This window comes from Dasypus novemcinctus, chromosome 2 (assembly GCF_030445035.2).
Source record: "Dasypus novemcinctus isolate mDasNov1 chromosome 2, mDasNov1.1.hap2, whole genome shotgun sequence".
Taxonomy (NCBI): Eukaryota; Metazoa; Chordata; class Mammalia; order Cingulata; family Dasypodidae; genus Dasypus; species Dasypus novemcinctus.
The window spans coordinates 179,275,595-179,299,226 of NC_080674.1; the positions used below are offsets into that span (position 1 = coordinate 179,275,595).

The 23,632-nt window shown below is 45.8% G+C and overlaps 1 protein-coding gene across 1 annotated transcript in view; it reads right to left on the bottom strand.

Moving 5' to 3' along the window:
* Positions 1 to 299: 299 nt before the first annotated feature.
* SLIT3 (slit guidance ligand 3) overlaps positions 300 to 23,632 on the bottom strand; it is a 640,577-nt gene continuing 617,244 nt past the window's right edge. Inside the window, 5 exon segments of the mRNA XM_058281983.1 lie at positions 300 to 881; positions 4,088 to 4,296; positions 5,400 to 5,685; positions 7,388 to 7,542; positions 22,249 to 22,379. Coding sequence (XP_058137966.1) covers positions 646 to 881; positions 4,088 to 4,296; positions 5,400 to 5,685; positions 7,388 to 7,542; positions 22,249 to 22,379 — 1,017 coding nt within the window. The 3' untranslated portion in view covers positions 300 to 645.

Below are 23,632 nucleotides of genomic sequence, written 5' to 3' on the forward strand. Positions count from 1 at the left end.
AACAACAACAAACAGGGGTGTGGGTATAGCTCAGTGTACTGCTTCCCATGTACGAGGCCCCAGGTTCAAGCCCAGGTACCTCCTAAACAAACAACAAAACAAAACAAAACAAAACAAAAAAACCAACAAAACCCACACAAAAAAATAAAGAAAAATAGTTTCTTTCTCTCTTCTTCTTATCATTCCTTTTCCTGAGTTCGTTGAGCATGCCTTGGTTCCTGCTGCCAGGATAGTGTTTCAGAAACATAAAAACTTCCTTCTTCTTCCTCAGACAGGCTATGACTTCTTTATTCTTATCCTTTTGTTTTAAAACATTTTATTAATCTTTTTTCTTAAAATTTTTGACAGATGTTTATAAAAACACAACAAATACACAACACAAAACAAAAAAAAAACTCAGTAAAAATAACTCACTATATGGTACATATACTCAGATGGGTGATATATTTATATAATAAAAGATGAAAATAGTCACTTTCCATAATAAAAATAAGTTCTATTTTTTGTTTATTTTACAATATACTTAATACTCTTTTCTTCATTTTCTTCCTCATCTTCACTCCAAATCTCAGCGGGGTCCCACGTTGCTGTCCCAACCCCACCGAGCTGGAGTCCGAGAGGCGGTAGGCGGGTGGGAAGCAGGGTTTAGGAACACGGGTGGCAGCCACACTCCAAGTGTCTCTCTACCTCTTCCACGAATGAGGAGCCGTCTGTGCACTGGAAGACGTATTTCCGCCGCTTGCTGCGGGTGGGCTGGCAGCACTGGGGCCCGCAGCCCCCGCGGCATTCCATTATGGGCACCTTGGAGGCTGTGGCACATGACGCATAACCTTTCTGGCGGCGGATCACCTCTCGGACTACCTCCCCCAGGCATGGATTCTCTGCAGAGGACAGGAAAGGGAGTGTCAGGGCATTGGTAGTGTAGATGGCTGGCAGGAACATAGGCAATTCCCGGGGAGAGCTGTTTGAAACACTTGGTGATATGAAGACTGTACAGGCTTATGCAACCATCTACCCACCCACCCATTCACCCATCCCCTCATTCACCTACCTACCCATCCACCCATCCATCCATCCACCCACCCACCCATCCACCCATCCATCTAACTCTTCCACAAATATTATATGCCATTTCTGTGCCATGCTGTAGAGTAGACCCTGAGGAGAACTAAGCTCTGAGCATATAACAGTATCAAATGCAGAACTGATCCCTTGATCTAGGGAACTTAAAATCCAAACTGATAAACTTTGGGCTAAATTCTGTCCTCAGTTTTTGATTGCCCTACACATACTTAAAAAATAAGTTGTTAACATTTGAAAACAAGATTTCACCTAAATTTGGATTTCTGGCTTCTCTAAAAACCAGGAGATCTGGCAAAGCTAAGCCTGTATCTCTGCATTGTAATTAGGGATTGAAATTGAATGCTTTAGATGGAGCTTTCCAATTTGCCCCAGCCCTGCCACTCCCAGTAGTTTAGAGTCTTCGCTCTAATTATATAATCATTTATGTGAGTATATTTGTAATAAGAAACGATGTAGATGCTGGGAAGAAAACAGACATGTTTCCACAAGAGCACATAGCCAAGGAACTTGACCTAGCCCAGCATCCAGGGAGGCTTATTTGGGAAGTGATGCTGGAGTTGAGATCTGAATGAGGAGTAGGAATCAATGTGGTAAAGAGGGCAGGATGAATGAGCATTCCAGAAATCCTAGGAATAACTGGAGGGTGAGGGAGAAAATTATATAGACTCCTATTTCTCTTGAATATTCTGGACCTTGACCCAACTCATCTCAAACTCTCTGCTGTCCTCACTCTACTGGGAGAATGTTTGAAGCAAGGCAATGAGGATTAGAGCTAGGATCCTTGGTCACACATTCTGGGACAAATCACTGTTACCCTGAGCCTCAGTTTCTTTGTCTGGAAAATGGTGACACATTTATTTATCCTTCCTATGACTTCACAGGCTGTTATACATACAAGGAGATTGTGAATGAAAAAGGGTTTTCTATATTTTAAAGCTTTCAGGTGCTTTCACACGCTATAATGTAACTTTTGTTAAGCTTGATACAGTCTTTTAAAATTATAAGATTGTTAAAAGAATGAGACAGAGACTAATGATTGTGTGTGTGTGTTTGTAACATGGGGTGAGAGTGAGCATACAAACGTGGTAAATGTTTACATTTGCAGAATCCAGGTAAAGGGGATAAGAGACCTGTTTATACTGTTCTGGCAATTTTTCTATAAGTCTGACATTATTTGAAAATGAATGATTTAATTAAAAAGTTTATAAAATGATCAGTTGTGGTTCAGAATAGTATTTATTAATAGTTTAGGGATAAAATGTGAAAGAGTTCTCTAGTGACAGAGGTTGACCTGCTTAGGACACTGGTGGCAAGGAGGAAGACTTTTAAGTTTCTGTGCAAAAGAAAAAAATAAAACAAGATGAGATAGAACAATTTGAATTTGAAGGTAGCTCACCTCAAAATTAATACAGTAAAGAGGCCACCAACTGAGATAAGTAATTTGATGTTTGCTTATAAGAATGGGTCAGAGGAAGGCACTGTCTTTTCTTGACCAAAAAATAGCAGGAGGATTGGCTAGAAACTGAGCAGCAACTTCTGAAATATGAATGCCTGTACGAGGCCTTGGGGGCTCTTGTTAAATTCAGGTTCTAAGCCCCTCTGTCTGGGGTGTGGCTGAGATTCTGCATTTCTAACAAGCTCCTGGGTGCTGTTAATACTAATGGTCACACTAAGTGGCTAGGATATGGATTAGTTTGAAGGCATGACATCTCAAAGGCCAACAGTTGGGAAAGAAAAGAAGAGAAAAGAAGAGGAAAGAGCAACCATCTAAACTGTGCATGCACTCTCCCCACAAAGAGGTCCAGAGATGGTCATTTCCTATGCTTAATTTTTTCACCTTAAATTTGTCTTATCCTTTGTTTATGTCGTTAATTATTCACTTACAAAATGTTAAAAATTCAAGCTTTAAGAGTCTTAACTTGTGATCTTTTCTTTAGTATTTTATTCAGCATTATCTCAAGGCTCATAATCCATCTCTGCAGTAGGTGTTAGGAATCACCTGCACTTTGAGGAGGAAACTGTGACCCAGAGAAGTGAAGGATGTTGCCCAAGTTCGCATGGTGCTAAAGTGCCCAGGCTCAGTCCTCTTCATTGTGACAGCAATGCTGCTTCCAACCTGAAGAATCTTAACCTGGAGTTTTTATGGAACTAGATTATAATGCAGTTCATCTATCCAGCTCCTAGCACTGGATGGCAATGCCAGATGCCAAATACTGGTATCTCATTTAAACCTTGGACGGCGCTATAAGGAAGCATGTAGCCAGTCTCCAAAATGGCCCCAGTGATCCCCACCTCCTGGTACTGACACCCGCTGTGTAGTGCCCTCCCACACTGAATGTGGCTGGCCTGTGTAAGCAAGCCGACAGGACTATGTAAGTGAGTGCTGCGGCTAGCTTGTATAAGACACTGTGGCTTCCTCTTTGCTCTCTCTTGGATTGTTCACTCTGGGGGAAGACAGATGCCCTATTATGAGGATCCTTAAGCAGCCTGTGTAGAGTCTCATGGGGGGAGGAACTAAGGCCTCCTGCCAACTACCAGTGCCATGTGAAGGTAACATCTTGGAATCAGATACTTCAGCTTCAGGTAAGTCTCCAGCTAACTGCAGCCCTGGCTGTGTTGAACGAACCTCAAAAGAGACTCCAACTAGAACTGTCCAGATAAGCTGCTTTTGAATTCTGCATCCACAGGAACTGTGTAGGATAAAAAATGTTTTTATTTTGTGGTTTTGAGCTACTGTGTTTTGGGGTAATTTGTTACACAGCAATAGGTGATAGATACAGGAAGGTATAATATTACCCCATTTTCAAGATGAGGGAATTGTGGCTTAGAAAGAATAAGTAACTTAACCAAGGTCACAAGAGGCTTAGAAAGATTGAGTTAACCAAGGTCACACAAACTCTAAGTGCAAAGCCAGAACTGGAGCCCAGATAGTCTGACTCTGGCATCTTACTCCTACCCCTGCCTCCTTCCCAGGTCCTCCCTTTCCGGCACACTGGGGACCCACCTTGCTCACAGTGCTCCCCACTGAAGCCAGGCTGGCACAGGCAGTGGGGCTGCCCTTGATCCGAGATACGGCACTGACCATGGTGACACTTGAAGGCTGAGCAGGCGTTGGTGGAGTCATTCTTGCGGTCACACAGGGCCCCTCCATACCCCTCAGCACACTTGCACATGTATGAGGTCCTGGTTGCCACACATCTCCCGTGGCTGCAGCTGGGGGCAGAAGAGAGGATGAGAAGGGAAACCAGAGCAGAGGCAGTGCTGCTGGAGGCTTCCTTTGTCCACCTGCCCAGGGACAGGGTCAGACCAGACCTGATCCGCTCCGAGGTGCCGTGGGAGCCATGCTCAGTGCAGCCTGAAAGGCCTTCTCCACTCCCTGGTCTGCCCTCCTCCAGCCCAGTGACCAAGCTTCTCTCTATCCCTAAATATCCTGCCTCAAGGTCCAACCAGCTGGAAGGTCATGAGCATCACCCAAGCTGACCATGACAGAGGCTACCTTGGTGGCTGTTTTACACATATCCAGATGGAGAGTCACTGCTTGAAAGAATCTAAGCTCACGCTAAACTTTTCAATAGCTCTGCCATCATAAATGACAATCCCACCACCACCGCTACTGGTGAAGCTACTGACAGTAGCCACCATTTATCAGCAGCTGCTTGCCCTGTGCCAGGCATTGTGTTAAGTACTTTCCATCTGGCGTCACTCTTAATTTCTACAGTAACCCTCCTCTGCTGCTCCTATGCAGTAGACAGTCTTATCCACATTTTATAAATGGAGAAACTGAGGCCAGGTTGACACCAGAGCCTTTGTTCTTAATCATGATGCATCCCACTGGGATGAGATGACATTCAAAGCCAGGATTCATATTAATTATACAGTGAAACACATACATACATGCACACTCACGCACACACATAGACACTCAAGAGCTACACGGGAAACTTAAGCCTTGAAGCTGGTCCTCATTCCTGATCCAAGATGCCATTTCCTAACTTGTCCAGCCAACTAAATTAGCAGCCTTGCTTCTGGTGCTACCTTTGGCTGCTTAAGATTTATTCATACTGAGAATGGTGGGTTTCTTCTCCTTAGCACAAGGCCTGGCACACGGTAGGCCCCCAATAGATATTTGCTGAATAAATGAATGAATGGTTAAACCATTACATGTGATCCCGTTCAGGGTTGCTGTGCGTAGTTGTACACACACGGCACCTTGCACAAGGATGACGGCTGAGGCTTGCTCCCTGCTGCTTCCATCCGTGCCCGCTTCTCAGGCAGGGCCGGGGCCGAGTTGTGCCCTCTGGCTGTGGGACACTGACCTGTGGCCCAGGCAGGGGTCCCGGGTCTCCTGGTCGCACAGCGGGCCGGCCCAGCCCGGGTGGCACTCGCACACCACGCTGTCCTTCTCCACGGAGCGACACAGGCCGTGCTTGCATACGGTGCAGGACTTGCAGCCCGGCGAGACGCCCAGCGACTGCGGCGGGAGTGCCTTGAAGTCCTGCAGCTCGTTGTTGATGCGCACCTCGTGGATGCAGCCGTGGAAGCCGCCCAGGGGCCGGTCGGTGCCCTGGCGCAAGGCCGAGAGGCCGGTGGAGGTGGGGATGCCTGCGGGCGGGGCGCAGGGACAGCAGCCTGAAGACCCCCTTCTGCCAGCTGTGCCCGCTCGCCAGCCCTTCCCGGGCCTCTCCTCAGAGCAAGAAAGGGCTCTGCAGGGGTTCCCAGGCTGAGTCTTCACAGCACTGGGCTGCTTAAACAAAGGCAACGAGCCCACACCTGACTCCCTCAGGCCTCGTCCACGAGGACACGGCATCTTCGTCCCACACTGCGACTCTTTCAAAAAGGGGAATTAGAGGATGAACCTCGAAAATGTATTATGTCAAGTGAAAAAGGCAGGAGTAAAATGACACATATTGTATGATCCTACTGAAATGAAATAGCTCAATAAGCAAGTCACAGAGACAGAAAGTAGACTGGCAGGTACCAGGGGCTGTGGGGGGCGGTGGAATTGGGGAGTTATGGCTGATTGGGTTCAGAATTTCTGTTGGGGTGATGAAAAAGTTTTGGTGATGGATGGAGGTGATGATAGCATGATAATGTGAATGTAATTAATGACACTGAAGTGTATACTTCAAAATGGTTTAAAACCCACATCCCAGGCTTCTCTAGAAAAATGAGATGATCTGGCCAACCCCTGTCCCTTGGCCACACTGGCTGGAGGGAGGAGTGGCCATCCTCTTTGGTGGGAGGAGGTACCAGATTACCTGCTGTCCCCACCAGTCCTCCTTGGAGCTTTGTTACAGCCTTGGCAAGAACCGAGAGACTTTAGGGCAGATGAGCTAGAGTTGGGGAGGGGGGTGGAGAGATTTGGGGGAGTAGCAAGGATCAGTGGAACTTTGTGTCGAAGGCCGTTTTGCTGCCTTATGTGCTGTGTACCCTTTTTCTCAGTGTCATTGCAAAGACCTATTTGCTTTTCAGTGAAGTCTCTTCCCCCTGATAGTTCCTTCCCCCACTTCCACCCCCCTCCATGGGAGCCTGAGGCCGGCCTGAAAGTGGAGCCAGAGGACCCAGCTTTGTTGCAGCCACAATTAGAGGGGCAGGGACAGCAGATCTTCATTGGGGATGAGCTATTTACTTTCTGGGATTTTTCTGGGACAGGAGCATTCCCTGGCCCCCCTGCACCTGGATCGCCTGTTAACAACTGCAGATTCCTGGGCCCATTCCCGCCCTTCGGAGCTGGGGGAATTCTCAGGAATCTCTGTCCCACAAGCTGCTCAGGTGACTTTTTGTAAATAACCCTTTGAGAACTACTGGCCTAAGCCCTACCAGACGGGGGGTTGCTTCTCCATGTGACCTCTGTTGGCCCTTGCTCCCAAACTGGTTTAGCAACCGAGCCTCACCGTGTTGCCTGAGGAGGAGACTGAGCAGAGAGAATGTGACCTGAAGCCACGGCCTGCAGGGCCTGGACGCTGCCTCCCTCTCCTGCCCTTCCTCTTCCCACCACCCAGCCTACTCCATCTTCACCCACACCCCAGCACAACTTGTTCCCAGAAGGAGCTATGCTCTCTTTTGTAAGCATCTCTACATACTTTTCCTCTGTCTGGAGTACTCTTTGCCTCCCATGGCCTGGCTAAGGCCTGTTCACACTTAGGAATCAGCTTGGTTGTCATTTCCTCCAGGAAGCCCTCCCTGGTTGGCTTTGGTGGAGGTTGCTGAGATAAGAGCAGAGGAGTGCCTGCTAGGGGGCCTGGGTGCAGATGCCTGAGTGCAGAAGGTAGGTGGGAGGTAGAGGTTGTAGGCGTGGCCTTACCTCCAAGGTAGAGGGGGCTGTTGCTGCCCACAGCTGGCTGCTTCTGAAGCTTGCCCAGGCTCTTGGGAGCTCCTTTATCCACCACCAAGTTCAGTGTCTGATTCAGCATCACCAGTTCCACACTGTGAAACTGCCCATCATTCACGGTCTCCACACTGGCAGGAGAGAGGGGGAGAGAACCAGAGGGCTCACTGAGAAGTTCCACTCGGCTGTGAACTTGACTTGCTTTGTTTTCCTCTACTTTTTATTTGGAAATAATTTCAAATTAACATAAGTTGCAAAAATAAAAATAGTATAGGGGACACCTATACCTCAAATCTACTGTTACCCATATTTGCTATTTCATGTTTCTCTTTCTCTCTCTCTGATATATACATGTATACATCACTTATTTTTCTGAACTATGTAAAGTTAAGTTACGTAGATCATGGCCCTGTACCCAAAGATACTTACTTGCATATCCATTTCTTAAGAACAGGGAAAAGCACAGTTCTCAATTAAATCCATTAGAATATCTCCTCTCACATCCGTCCATCCATCCACCACCCATTCATCCGTCCGTCCACGCGTCCATCTATCCATCCATCCACCCATCCATATACTGGGTGTATGCTATGAGTTACATTGTCCTAGGTGCTGGGGATCAGTGGCAAACAGGACCCGCAGGGTGCCTGCCCTCATGAGGCTCACATTCCACTTTCTTTATCCTTCCCACTAAATCGAATAACCAGATCTGATTAAGAAGTAGAGTAGTGGTGCTAATATGGCCTGTGCATGAATTCAAACTTATCTAATTCTATATCCAAGTTTGCCTAGTTTCCAGAAAGCCAATTAAGTGATATAGGCCCTATAGGCTTTGCATATTCAGGAAGAATATAGACTGAATATGTACTTGAACTGGCATCCAGACGGAATGTGGGTGATATGTTAATCCAAGCTTACCTGGTATCCAAACAAACCCCTAAACCCTACTAAAAAAAAAACAACGAAAAAGAGTCGTTTTGGTGCCAAAACCTCTCCTGGCCCCACCCTGTGTGTCTCTTGTATAAAAATAACCTAAAGGCCCTAATCTGGGCTTGGTTTTTTGGACAGAAGTCCGCCGGGCCTGGCTGGTTATAATAAATCTTCCTTCTCAGAGAATTCCTGCACCCTAGCCTTCAATACATGATCACCAACTTCTCTCTGCTTCCACTACATTTCTTGGGGGCACATCTGCGATTGCTATGGAGGATCCTGGCAGCATTTTGTTGCCCCTCTTGGACGCCTCCAAGGAAGCTAGGAGGGCCCAGTTGAACTCCAGCCCAGGGCATTCCTGGACCCCTCTAATCCAAAATGAGGTTGTGGACGCCACCGGAGCCCTCCTGGAAGAAACCAGAGGCACTGAAGGGTTTAAAGGGAGACCCTGAGAATGGAACAGAAAAGCTCTGCATGCCAGATGCCAGATGGGTAAATCCCCTGGGGACATAGTGTAAGCAAAGCCTAACTGTAAAACGTTAGAAGGGGAGCCTGATCAACCCCCAAGAGGACCTTAGTACTTCCAAAGAGTTTGGGGAAAGGCTGTTTTCTCCAGGTCTGAAAAGGACAAAAAAAAAAAAAAAAGCCTGACGTTTGGTTTTAGCTGACTAGGGGCTGGCATCTGGTTTGCCTTTACTAAGATAGTGAAGGTTTGGTTACAGTAGGAGAGGCATTGGGTTTAAGCCCTGCTCCCTCGCTCCCTTTAAGGAAAAGGCCTGCTGCCTCTTGTGCCTTTATTTTGGCTGCTCTCTCCCTCTCTCTCTTTCTGCCACCATAGGAAATGAGGTGCCAGTATCCCAGTGCTTTCCACTGGGATGCATCCTGAAGATTTGGTCTAAATTTGAAAGATCTTGGTTACAGAAAAATGAATTGTTTTTTGTGATGAAGCTTAGTCTGAATATGAATTGAACAATGGAGAAGTTTAGCCAGAAATAAGTCTTTTAATTGTAATGCTGGATTGCAAATGAGCTGGTTTTGTAAAGAGCAACAAGAGGCAAAGAGTCCTGTTAGAAGTCCCCCCTCACTAAAGTTGCAATAATTAACAAGCTGTAACTCAGTTCCCCCTGATAGGCATTAAAGAAAGATAAGCCCCCTTCCCTCATAGCCTACAATGGCACTTCCCTAGAAATAAAAGTAAAAATTAGAAAGATTGGAAATGGCCATACCAGAGAAATGGAAATTATGAGTCAGATTGATGGGCTTTGTGTTTCTGTCTGTGTGCTGTGGCTCTTTAGTGTTTGTTCATTTGTTCAATGCCAGTGTGTGTTTTCATGCCTCCGGATGGTGGTATTGAATTGTGTGAAATGGTGAACTTTGGTTAGGCTGGAACTCTGGGACACCAGGTCAGTTGACTAAAAGGGTGTCTCTTCATTCTTCCTAGAATGATAAGCACGGCTTCTGGCATGTCAGTGGGCTCCCATGGGAGTCTCTTCTCAGGAATCAGGAAGGTCTCCCTCCTGCTGATCCACATGGCCACAGAGCAGCCTCTGTAAGGAAGCCTGAATTCTAGTTAAGCCAGCGTAAAAAAAGGAACAGATAGATCTGAGGCCTAGAAACCTCATATCATGTCTCCTTAAGGAAATAAGAAAATAAACCTTGAACTTCCATTAGGGTAAACTTGGTTGTGCCTATAAAAGGTGTAAATAGTGATCAAGATAAAAAGAGCTCATATGCCATCAGTTAAGATCGAGGAGTTTCTAGGAATGTTAAAAAGTGTAAAATTTTCTCTTCTGTTTTAATCTGTGCTTAACTGTGTATTCAACTTTAAAATTTGCATTTAGCTTTGTCAGTTTGCTTATACTTAGAAAATCAGATTTGGAGTTTACCTGTTAAAACCTGGATAATGGTGAAAGGTAAAAATTGAATAATGGTGCAAAGTAACCTAAAAACAAATCTTTAAATATCAGTACTGTCTTGCTAGTGAATTTAATGCATATATCACAAGTGAAATTTATTTAATTGCTGGAAAAAAAAGAAAACAGAGAAACTACACAAAGTTGTTACTAATAAAATTGTTTTAATTGCTTAGTTAATAAATAAAGATGCCCAAATTGATTTTAAGTAAAAACTTTCTAGAAACTAAGTGTGGAAATCATTGCAAAAATGCCTTTATATATAAAACAGCAAAAAATAATAATAACTGGAATTATTACAATGGAGTAGATGTAGCCTAGATTTCAGCTATCATAATGGTAATCTTAAACTAATTTACCTTTGTTTATGGCTACTTCAAGTCTATCTAGTGCTTACTATAGTAATGGTAATTGTAGCAGTTTGATATGATTATGAATTCCAAAAATAGATATTGGATTATGCTTGTAATCTGATCTATACCTGGGCATTACTGAGTTAGGATTAGGGCGTTGAGTCACCACCCCTTGGTTCATAAGGACTCACAGATAAAAGGCATGGCAAAGAACAGAGTTGAGAGTTTTTGATGTTGGAGTTTTGATTTTGGAGTTTGATGCTGAAGACTTAAGCTGGAGCCTTAGGAAGTAAGCTCACAGAGGAAAGAGAAGCCAACCCCAGGAAGGACGGAATCTTGAACCCAAAGAAAAGCAAGCCCCAGGAAGGTAGGAACTCAGAAAGCTTGAACCCTAGCAGATGTTGGCAGCCATCTTGCTCCAAAGACTTTGGTGAGGGAAGTAGCTTATGCTTTTTGGCCTGGTATCTGTAAGCTCCCACCCCAAATAAATACCCTTTATAAAAACCAACCAATTTCTGGTATTTTGCATCAGCACCCTTTTGGCTGACTAATACAGTAGTTACAACTTAAACTTACCTTTAATTATGGTTATTTTATAACTAACTTCACCTAGCCCCTAGACTTCACTATTGTGATGGTAATTATAAACTGAGTTTGCTTTTGTTTATAGTTACTGTAGGTCTAGCCTCAGCAAATAAACATATAATTTGTCTTGCTCATCCAAAGTCTGCTAAAAGTCAAAGTAAAATATAAAGTTCTGAGGCAAAGAAAATTTGTATTAGAGCATTGGAAACATTTTGGTTATAAGCCATTAAATAAGAAAACCACAAAGGGGGGAAACCATGGATCCCTAGTCCGGAGAAGCCCACAAAGGAAAGCTCTGAGTGAGATCTTTCAAATGTTGTTTTACAGTTGAACTTGTTTTGTTAAAAAAAAAAAAAAATGAAAAAGTGAAAAAAGAGAAAGTTTTAAGTAACTAAGTTGTGTTTCTGTGTCAAACTATTCATGTCTGCCTATTTGCTCAGTGTACATCTTCATATATCAGGATAATAATATAAAATTAACAAATAATTCCTAAATGGTCTCTATTCAAATAGTTAAAAATTAAATACACAGTTATATATATATAATGAATAGTCCTAGAGCCAAAATTAAGCTAAAGAAAGGCTGGCCATAACAGATTAAAACTCTTCTAAGCAAAAAAAATTTAAAAATCAGTTTATGTTAAAAGTGGTTTAGCCCCCTGTAAAAACACACACACAAAAATTATATAAACTATAAGAGTTTCAATTTATTTAGCTTGGGTATTACCTCCTTGGTTTATAAAACACCAAGTCAATAAATTAACATTATATGTATTAAGTCTTTAATATGATAAAAATTCTAAGTTAATATCTAATGATATTAAGTTGAAGAAATGTAAATCTGTCCTCTCTTAAATGCATAAAGTAAAATCTATTGGTTGTTAATTGTAATCAAAGGTAAATTAACCAGTCTGTGTAGTTGTGTTATAGTTGTAGTTATAGAGAGTTTGTAAAAGCATCTTCTAAACTGAAGCATTTTAATAGCTAGTTCTAAAAAGTCATTATTAACTAAAAACCTAAATTGATGTTAATGGCAAAAAGTAACTTCATAGCAATCAAACCTGTCTGGAAGTCATCTCATGTGCATATTCAAGTGGTGATAATAAAAAGTTACCTTAATTCCATTGGGAATCTTCAGTTTTCATTTTAAAAATAGAAAAAAGTAGTTTTTCCTCTACTGCTAAAGTAAAATACCTGTGTAATTAATGTCTTCATGGTAAAAGTGTAGAAGTAAAAACAAAGTACTAAAAGTTCATTTAATATGTAACACATTGCATTAAACATGTTTAAAAGGTATATAAAAATCAAGAGATAGACTTCAGCATTGTAGAACTCTCTTGTGCGTTCAAACCAGCTGTTCAACACACTGCAGGTTACTTCTCCATATGAATTATTGGCTAGGTTGGTTACTGACCCCTAAAACAATAAAGGTATCTACTACATCTCTGGTTATGCTCCTGAAGTTGATAGAGACTATGCTGCAGTTTCAAACTCCTGCAGCAGCCAACAATAACTTGGTATAGCCAAATGTACAGTGGATCTTGCCTCCAGCCCGGCACTGTTTCACAGTGCCAAAGAGTGCTATGCACCAGGCCAGTGAATACTGGAACCTACTTTCCTAGCCTCTCTAGGGTCAATGGTGCTGCAGCTACTGTGAAGAACATACGAAGTGGAGCAATTATTACCAGAGTAGAACTATACAACTGGCACTATAGCTTGCTCCCATGGAGAGATAACCTATATGGTATTACAAACCTGAAACTTAAAGCTATTAATTGCAACTCAAGGAGAAACTTATGCATTGAATAGTACATTAATTAGTATTAAATGCTGCATCTATATCCTATTCTAAATATATGTCTGATGATTATGGTAATACTTCTAGTAAATCATATGCAGAAGGACACTGAACATGTTAAAAGTTCTGGTCAACTTCATTTTCTAAGTAGTTAACAAACATGTCTGTGAAATAAAAAAAAAAGGCCTCCTTGCCTGAAAACAATGGGGCCAACAGCCCTTTTAATTAAAAAAGGCACCAAATTAACTTGGGGGTAACCTCTCACAATCTTCACCCCACACCAGGTGAAGGATGTGCTTAAGGTCAGGGCCACCAGTGGCTTACAGGTAGCCGGTTAATTAATACCAGGCTCAATTACTAAAAAGCCCTAAAGTGTAAATAAGGGTGTGTCAACTCTCAACCCAGCCACCCTACCAGGAGAGGGCCCAAAATCAGATCCTGAGAAACCCCTTCTCCACTCCTGCCTTAAAACTCTTAACCAAAACTACTCAAGCAGGCCAGATTTAAAGGATGAGCCTCTTGTGAACCCAAACATTAAATGGTTCACAGATAAAAGCAGTTTTATAAAGAAAGGAATTAAAAAGGCAGGCTGTGCAGTGGTTTCTCAATTTGAAACCATAGACACCAAAGCTCTTCCCCTGAAACGTCAGCCCAGAAAGAAGAGCTAATTGCCCTTACCCAAAGTTTAAAGCCAGCAGCTGGGAAATGGGCTAATATCTACACAGACTCTAAGTATGCTTCCCTTGTCCTTCACTTACACTCTGCTGTGTTACGAGAACAAGGCTTGCTTATTAACAGTGGGTCACCTATTAAACACAGGCAAAAAATCCTAGATTTACTTAGAAGTCATACTGTTACCTCAGGAAATAGCAGTTACACATTGTCCAGGGCATCAGAAAACAAACACTGCTATAGCATAAAGAAATGCTCAAGCTAACGCAGCTGCTAAAGCAGCTGCACAAACCAGGTTTCCTTCCTACCCCTTATTCCAGCACCTGTACCAGTACTTGAAGTTCCACAGTGTACCCAGGGTGAACAAACCAGGGCAGCTAGCCTGGGGTTCACCCTGGAAACTGATGGTGGCTTGTTAAAAATACTCAAGTCCACCTGCCAGGAGCAGTGCAGGGGAAAGTCCTTCATGGACTTCACCAAGGCGCTCATCTGGGGAGGGATGCCCTAGCCAGCTTAGCCAAACGGGCTTTCAAAAGACAAAGCCTGATAAAAACAGGCAAAGAAGTTACCAGGAGTTGCTCAATTATAGTCAAAATGTAAAAAACTTTACTCTAGTTCTGATCACTCCCACAGCTATTAAAGTTAAAGGCATGTCCAGCTTGGTTTACTAATCCTGATTAAAGTCAACTGCCCAAGAGAGTGCCAGTTCACCAGAAGCACCTGACGGAACACACAAGTGCCAGTCATTGGTCAGCCAGAAATACGTCTTCAAAAGACAAAGCTAAGTAGTGTCTGTCAAAATCAGCTGTTTCCTCTAACTCTAGCCCAAATGCCTATTGCTAGGGGAAAGGCAAACCAGACTTCCCTTTAGAAACCTTGCCTCTTTTTATCTCCTTTAGCTTAACTGGAAAGAGAAATGCCTCTTCTCATTCCTCTCCTCTACCATAGGAACTGGGATTGACAATTTATACCTAACCCTGTTGTCTATTGCAATTTCTTTCTAAAGTTAACCAACAGCAGAAAATAACTCAAAGGAAAATACTGTTTTCTACTGACTTTAGGAAAATGCAGCCTTTGCGGGCACCTGACCTTTTCTACTTCTGTTGTTCAGTGTCCTCTTAGTGAGACCATATATTCTCAAAATTCTAATTAAGTTTATTTCTTTCAGAATCAACATCTTGTTAGCCATATGGAAACTTCATCCAGCTTCGCCCAGGATGCCAGTCTATCTTCCTCCAACCAAGATAAGATAGCAAGAGAGTTCACACCTTGTCAGGTAGGGCAGACTGTCCCTGAGCAGCAGGAAGTAGGTACAGAAAAAAGATCATCTCCTTTCAGCACCCCCTTTAAGATTACAGGTGTAAACTCTCTCTCTAAAAAAAAAAAAAAAAAAAAAATAGCACAGGCTAGTAAGATAGGAAATCAGTAGACAGATATGGAACCTAGCAAGAAATCTCCCCAAGATTCCACCATTTGGAAGAAGACCTCCTCCAGAAGCCAAGAGAAGCCCTGGATGTTCCCAAAAACTGTTTCATTAGGCCCTCCTGAAAAATTAATGAAAAAAAAAATGAGCAGTTGAGGCTGTGAACAGCTGAAAATTCTCCCATGCACTCATCATACTTCCCTGCTTCCTCCCCTTAATAATAGCTGGAGTACCCACTTTAATAAATAATACAGTAAAAACACAGGCAGCGGCCCACCTCATAACCCCAGCAATAGTGATGCCAAAGCTTAACAAGCTTAAGCAGGCATCAAAGTGGGGAAATAGGGAAACGGACTTTGGCCCAGTGGTTAGGGCGTCCGTCTACCATATGGGAGGTCCGCGGTTCAAACCCCGGGCCTCCTTGACCCGTGTGGAGCTGGCCCATGCGCAGTGCTGATGCGCGCAAGGAGTGCCGTGCCACGCAAGGGTGTCCCCCGCGTGGGGGAGCCCCACGCGCAAGGAGTGCGCCCGTGAGGAAAGCCGCCCAGCGTGAAAAGAAAGAGCAGCCTGCCCAGGAATGGCGCCGCCCACACTTCCCGTGCCGCTGACGACAACAGAAGCAGACAAAGAAACAAGACGCAGCAAATAGACACCAAGAACAGACAACCAAGGGAGGGGGGGAAATTAAATAAATAAATAAATCTTTAAAAAAAAAAAAAAAAAGTGGGGAAATAATATGGCCTGTGCATGAATTCAAACTTATCTAATTCTGTATCCAAGTTTGCCTAGTTTCCAGAAGGCCAATTAAGTGATATAGGCTCTATAGGCTTTGAATATTCTGGAAGAATATAGACTGAATGTGTATTCGAACTGACATCCAGACAGAATGTGGACAATACGTTAATTCAAGCTTAGCTGGTATCCAAACAAACCCCTAAACCCTACTTTAAAAAAACTAACGAAGAGTATTTTTGGTATCAAACCTCTCTTGGCCCCACCTCATGTATCTCTTGTATAAAAATAACCTAAAGGCCCTACTCTGGGCTCAGTTTTTTGGATAGAGTCTGCTGGGCCTGGCTGGTTGTAATAGTCTTCCTTCTCAGAGAATTCTTGCCTCCTAGCCTTCAATACATGATCACCAACTTCTCTCTGCTTCCACTACAGTGCCTGTGATGGTGGGGGTTGTGGCTAAAAGGGTACATTGGAGGATCTGGCCTTGTGATAGGGAGCCAAGAGGTATTGTGGGAAACTGGCTTACCTGTTCCTTATTGTAAATGTTACACCTGTTCTATTGTAGATGTTGCAGTTGTTAGACGTTGCAGTTGTTCCCTATTATAGATGATGTTACAGTTCTAATAGAAAACAGCTGCTTGGTAGATTCCAATAAATATGAAGTGGAAACTAGGGTCTCAAGACTCTGTTTCAGAAGCTGTGAGTCCCCTGGTCCCATCTTTATCTGCTCTCTTGTGTCTCTCTATCCTTTATTTTGTAAAGTTCTGCATTGCCTTCCCTTTGCGCCAACCTATTGTGAGCTGATTGCAGCAAAGAGGCAGTATGAAGGTAGAACTTTTCTATTCCAGAAGCTTTCAGAAGCAGTGAACTGAGGACAAGGCAGAGAACTGTGATCCTGCAGGTTGGTGGGTGGGGGAAAGATGGCTGGGATGTGGCGACCACAAGTTTCTGACCTTGAACCCTCACACATAGCTTTCTAAACACACATGCATAAATACGCAGCTAGATCCACAAAACATCCTGTAGACTGATGCTGCCCTGAATACTAATGAGCCCCCTATCCCCGGAGGTGTGTAAACAGATGCTGGGCAGCCACCTGTCAGAGATGAGCACTATATTCAGAGAGGAGTGCTATAAAGAAATTGCATCTCTGGGTGGGTGGTCTTGGCATTCCTTTCCAATATGGGAGTCTGGGGCAGCTGCATTCTTGTTATAGACACATGTAGTCATGGAGAACACACACCATCAACCCTTCCTGGCCACTGGCCCCAAGCCTGTTCCCTCCTCTCTTCCCACAGTCATCTGGCTGCCTTGCCCTGATGCCTGGCCTCAGGGGGCACCCGGCCTGGAGACAGTGGTTTTTCAGGAGCTAGAGGAGCAGGAGCTGTAGGCAGAGGGGACTGCACAGCTGCCAGTCTCTGTACCCAACAGAGCACTGTGCCCTGCAGTGCCCTCTACAGAGGGGCCCACAGGATGCCCATGTGGAAGAGTCCTCTGGCAGATGCCCTCCTCCAGGTATGCTCTCCAGCCATAGAGAACCAGTGTCTCCAGGAAATAATGCCTAGAGACACTGGTTTTTTTTATTTTAATTTTAATTTTTTAAATTTCTCTCCCCTTCCCCCCGCCCCCAGTTGTCTGTTCTCTGTCTATTTGCTGCGTGTTCTTCTTTGTCCACTTCTGTTGTCAGTGGCACAGGAATCTGTGTTTCTTTTTGTTGCATCATCTTGTTGTGTCAGCTCTCTGTGTGTGTGGCGCCATTCCTGGGCAGGCTGCACTTTCTTTGGCACTGGGCGGCTCTCCTTATGGGCTCACTCCTTGCGTGTGGGGCTCCCCTACGCAGGGGACACCCCTGCATGGCATGGCACTCCTTGCGCGCATCAGCACTGCGCATGGGCCAGCTCCACACGGGTCAAGGAGGCCCGGGGTTTGAACCACGGACCTCCCATGTGGTAGACGGACGCCCTAACCACTGGGCCAAGTCTGCTTCCTTAGCCACTGGTTTTTAAACTGTGGGTCCTGGGAGGCTTGGGGGTGGGCAGTGATGAAGGCTTGGGTTTTCCACCACCATTGTGCAAATCAGGATGGCTGCATTTCTATTATTTATTTATTTATTTTTAATTTCTCTCCCTTTCCTCCCTGCCCCCCGGTTATCTGTTTTCTGTGTCCATTTGCTGTGTTTTTCTCTCTGCTTGTATTCTTGTCAGTGGCACTCAGAATCTGTGTCTCTTTTTGTTGAATCATCTTGCTGCGTCAGCTCTCTGTGTGTGCAGCGCCACTCCTGGGCAGGCTGCATTTCTTCGGGCTGGGCGGCTCTCCTTATGGGGCACACTCCTTGTGCGTGGGGCTCCCCTGTGCAGGCGACTCATCGCGTGCATCAGCACTGTGCATGGGCCAGCTCATCACACGGGTCAGGAGGCCTGGGTTTGAACCTTGGACCTCCCATGTGGTAGGCGGATGCCCTATCTGTTGGGCCAAATCCACTTCCCTCTATTACTTCTATTTACTTAAAAAAAAAACTTGGCCTTTCAAGTAAATATCAATGGGGGATATTTTACTTGAAAGAAAATGGTTTTGCTGCTATGCAAGAAGAGAAAATATTGAGGGAAAAAAAGAGGAAAAGCTGCTCTAAAAGAAATGATACTATTGTGAGTCTGAGTCCTGATAATTAGTCTCCTGGAGGCGTTATTTAGGGATTGCGGGGAGAGCAGGGCCTCTGAGTCCTCCTGCCTCCACACTGGGCCAGAAGGAACCAGCACCAAGCAGGCGGTGGAGAGCGTGGGAGGTGCTGTGCTTGCTCGGCTGGGTGGCTCCTGCCTGGGACTCTGGACAAATTTGGCCAGAGTGACCCATGCAGTTTTCCTTTGTTTTTAATAACAATAGTGGGCATGTGTTGCGCGTTTATTAGGAGCCAGGTATATACGCCTGGATGCCAAATCCTTCAGTCTCTCCTTTAACCCTAACAACCCCTCTGTGGGAGATACAAAGTTTTCCCTGCTTTAAAAATAAGGGATCTAAGCTCAGGGATTTAAGGTGGTCAGTACAAAGCCTGCAAATTAAAGCGATGGGGCCAAGACTCAAACCCAGGTCTCACAAGCCCACAGGCCCCCAGGCTACGGAAGGAGCAAGCGGGGTTGCCAGGGCCATCCTTCCTCCAGGAGCTGGGTGCGCTCACCTGGATGCTGCGTGTGACCACTGGGTGGCGACAGAGCCTCACAGCAGCAAAGAGATGCTGGGATTTCGGTAAAGCAGCTGCCAGAGGCCTCAGACCCCGCAGCAATCCCCCCACCTCCTGCCCCCGCGGCACTGCCCGCGCTCCCTCCGCGCCCAGCCCTCCGTGAGCTGGAGCCAGCACAGCTGGAGAGCTTGCTCCGGTGGGCGCCTGACCCGCTCCGCGTCTCCCCAGGGTGCCCGCGGGGTGGGCCCAGGCCTGCCTCCCAGCCTCTCATCCCTAAAACAGGAGTATGGAAGCTGGCCTGGGGGTTGTGGTGAGGACTGAAGGAGACAAAGACCTTGGCAAGGGATGGAATTGTGGTAATTAAGATGCAGTGAGCCTGTGCTGAGGCCAAATACAGCTCTCCCTGGCGTTCTGAAGGGCCACGATTTAGAAACTGAGATGGTTCTCATAGAAACCTTGAATTCCAGCTTCTCTTGGTTCTCTGCATTCCCACAGGGCAGCAGCTGCTGGAGCTGGGGTCAGCATTCCCTTTGGACAGTCCCGTACAGACCGACGGAATCGGGTCCCAGGTACACCAGTGGCCTGTGTCCCTCCCTGGGGTGCTGGCTGCACCTCCTCACTGGGACTGGGCAGTGGGGCTCTGAGGGTCAGACGTCACAGGCTGCAGCACCCCTTTATTAGAGCGGTTTTGCTCTGGCTCCTGGGGTCTGGCCTCGGCCTTCTGGGGTGGCTGGAGGTTGCCGCAGTGGCCCCGAGGAGGCGATCTCATTTTTTCGGCTGGACTGCCCCCTGAACCCTCCGGCTGCCGGTCAGCTCGGCCGTGCCCTCCATTAACCCCCAGCCCCTCCCTCATCGCCTCCACGCATACTGATGCCGGTTCCCTCTCCAGGGCCTCTCACTTCTCGGCCTGTGGAAATGCTTGTTAGCGTTCAAGCCTCAGTTCAGACACCACCTCTTCCTCCAGAGAGCCTCCCCTCATCCCCGGGCAGAAATATTAGCTCTGTCTTCAGTGTCCCCACAGCGTCCTGCCGATGGTTCCAGCAAACACTTACTTTATCCCGTCTTGTGTAACCAATGGTTGTTTACCCATCTCTCTTCCTCCCTGGCCTACATTTTGTTTAGCTGTGTCCTCTACGCATGGCCCAAGGAGCGCTATAGGTACTAACTGAGTGCGTGCGCAGTGGGGGAGGGGGGACAGCACAGAAAGAGGGCTGCCTGCGAGAAGAGGATTTGGAAACAAAACCATTTTTAATATGGGATTTCTAGGCAATTGGGGTTCCTTAGGATTGTGAGGCTGAAGAGCACTGGCAGAGGCTTGGCAAGGACCCCGGCCAGGGCTGCCTCAGCGGCTTGGGCTTGGTTCCTCCCATGGATAGGGTCACCAGCCTGGAGTCTCACCAGGGCCACTTGCCGAATCTCACCTGATCCTCTACAAGGTTTTCGGATGACAGGGACTCTCTGGTTTCCCATGTCATTCCTCAGGCCCTGTTTTAGCTAAGAGCCAAGTGTTCCAACACTCCTGCCGTCAGCATCACCGCCTTTACTGTACCCCTCATTCCCACTGAACCCCCACCTCCAACTGACACCAGTGTTGGGGAAAGGGGGAGCGCTGCCAGGGGAGGGCCGAGCTCTGTAGGGTCCAGCTGCTTCCAGAAGCCGGGCTTTTGCCTTCTGTCCTCAAAGGCTCAGGGGGCTAAGCACTTCTCAAATATCAGCTCAACCCTCAACTGACACCTCCAGCAGTACGTCCTGCTATTATTCACACTATAGGGGTGGAAACAGAGGCACAGAGAGGGTGAGTAACGTGTTCAAACCCAGGTCTGTCTGACATCACTTGCCCATGCTGCCCGTTTGTCCAGCTGCCCCTGGCCCTGTCTCCTTGGCTCTCTGTCCTCTCCACTTCCACTTTTGACCCATGGCTCCAGGAACCCAGATGCTGGGAGGTCCAGGCTTGATGGATGAGTGAAGCCTCTGGGGCGAGCCTCTTCCCCTGGTGTTGGCCCAAGCCCGCTGGTCTGGCCTGCTGGTCTTCTCTCAAGCCACCCCCCACCATGAGTCTTCTGTTTTGCTCAATGACCTTCGTGTTGACCCCAATGCTGGTGTTTGTTGCTCTTCCAGTGTGGCTTGCCCACCTGTCCTCCCTGGTAAGAGTTGCTTGTCATTAAAACACAGATCTCTAGGCTCAACCTCCAGAGTTTCTGACTCAGAAGGTGAGATGGGACCTGCAATTTTGCATTTGTTTCTAACAAGTTCCCAGGTGATGCTGATGATGCTTACACTTTGAGAACCACAGGTTTAAACCAATGGTCCTCCAACTGGGTTTGTTGGAGGTGTACTAGGGCCTCCATGAGGATATGTGTCTGTTTCCTCTGAATCGGCAGAGTGGTTTTGCTTTTATCTATTTGATAGTCATAAGTTCAATATAAAGTTTCATGGGAAGAAAAGGTTTAGTTACTGAAAAAAAAAAAAAAAGCCTCAAAATTGTTGTTCACCAGTTTCAGCCAAATGGTCTCTTGCTTCCAAAAGAGAAGGGCTAGCCTCCAGATGTGGGTCTCTCTTTTGCACTGTGCTCCTTCCGCTAATGGCATGCAACAAAATTTTAAGTGTAATACAGATGAATGTCTTCTATTTTAATAGTTATGCATTTATTTTACTGAAAAGTAGAAAAAAGTCTAACATCTCTAGCATTTCTATGATTTCACAGATGACATTACTTAAGATGAAGCAGTGAGCAGATTTCAAGAGGATGTAAAGTAAAATATTAAGTACTAGTACAGCTGGCATACCAATAAGGCATAAATCATGGTGATGGTTTGAAAGACTGAAGTTTAGGAAACGCTGTCCTTGTGAACAGTTTTGAAAGTCATATAGGAGTCATCCTGTTCCCTTAATGCTCTCAAATTTCTTCCCCTTGGAGTTTCATGCTAATCTCTCCCTATTTTCTTTCTTAAACTAATAAGAACTTAGGATGACATTTTGAAAAGGGCATCTCATTAAGCGGCTCCATCCCCATTGGAGCACACCCCTCCGTGCAAAGTAGCCAGCTGGCCATTTATCTTATGGTAATGAGGTGTCATCTCCCTGCGTGGGCCGGCCTCTTCCTCCCACACCACCTTCCTCCCCCATCTCCACCCTCAAGCCCCCCCTCCCATGTGAGGAGAAAGTGGGTATGCATTGGCATGGGGGGGTGACATCAGAGTCACCTTGCAGGGCTGGAAGCTGGCATGCAGAGGGCAGGTAGGGAGAGTGGTCCTTACCTGTATACCGTGGTGGGCGGGGAGCTCAGGCTGTCATAGACAAGCCTCACGTGGCCCTGGTACAGCTCCAGCGCCAGGGGGTCATTATCTCCCTTGTACAGAAGGATGCCGTTGTCCTTGTCTGTGGCAACCTGGAGAGAATGACCAGCGGGTGGGTTAGGGCTCATCTAAAGCCTAACCTCCCTAAGCCTACCTCGCAGATCCCTCTTCCAGGTAGCAGCTTCTCAATCTGGCCCTGAGCTGAATTCATATCCCGATATGCTGCTCCATCTAGTAAATTCCCAGAGGCCAGGCCTATACATTTACTCCAGCAAACGCTGATTAAGCCAGTCAAGTAAGCAAATATTTGAGCACCCACTGTGTGCCACCATCTTCTTATAGATTTCATAGCATCTTCTAATTGTTCATTCATTTATCAGTTCATGTAACAAGTACTTCAGAGTGCCTTTGTGTGCCAGGCCCTGCAGTGACATTTACTCACATGGTTTTTAATCACGGGTTAATTCATTCTTCTGTTCTTTCTCATTCATTCATTGGAACCGTTCATTGGGAATACAGAGACTGACAAAATCGGAGTTGCTGGCCTCAAAGACCTCACAGCTCAGCAGCAGAGCCACATAGAGGAAAAAATCTCAAGGGAGTAAGGTGATGGGCCCACCAATAGATGAGGCAGAAAGCTCTAGACTAGAGGGACTTGGCAGAGATCAATTAATTCTGATTGAAACAGTGAATGGGTGAGGCACGTGGAGCCTGCATCACTTTAAAGAGCAGGTAGGCAACTTGAGCTGGGCTTTGAGAAACAGAAAATTTCCTCTGTAGGATAAGCAATAAGGAAAAGGGATCTCCCAGTGGAGGGTATGGCATGAACCAAAGCTTGAAGGTGGGTAAGGTGTGTGTGTACATGGGGGACAGTGAGTAGAGGTGAAACTAGAAGTTCAGGTGGGGACCACCTATCCAGCTTCTTCTGGCCAATGCTATTCACCCTTTAAAATGTCACTTCCTCTCAGAGGCCTTCCCTGATTTTTTCCAGACTATGCTTGAGCCTCCCCTGCCTCCCTGCTCTGAGTATCAAGAGCATCCCAAACTTCCATTCTAGGTATCTATCACAGAACTAAAAAATCCCAGGCACAGCTGTTTGTTTAATGCCTCTTTCCCACCTTAGATGCAAGCTATATGAGGGTCAGGGTCTTCTATCTGTCTCAATTGCCCTGATATCCTTAGCACAGTTCCTAATCTAACGAGAAGGTCCCATTAAATAGTGATTGAATAAATGGGATATATTCGTTTTCATCCACAGGCTCTGCCCTGCCTTGAGCATACAGTGGGAGCTGGACAAGAGTGAGAGGCAGAGAGCCTCAAGTCTCTCACCTCTGTGTGTTTTAGA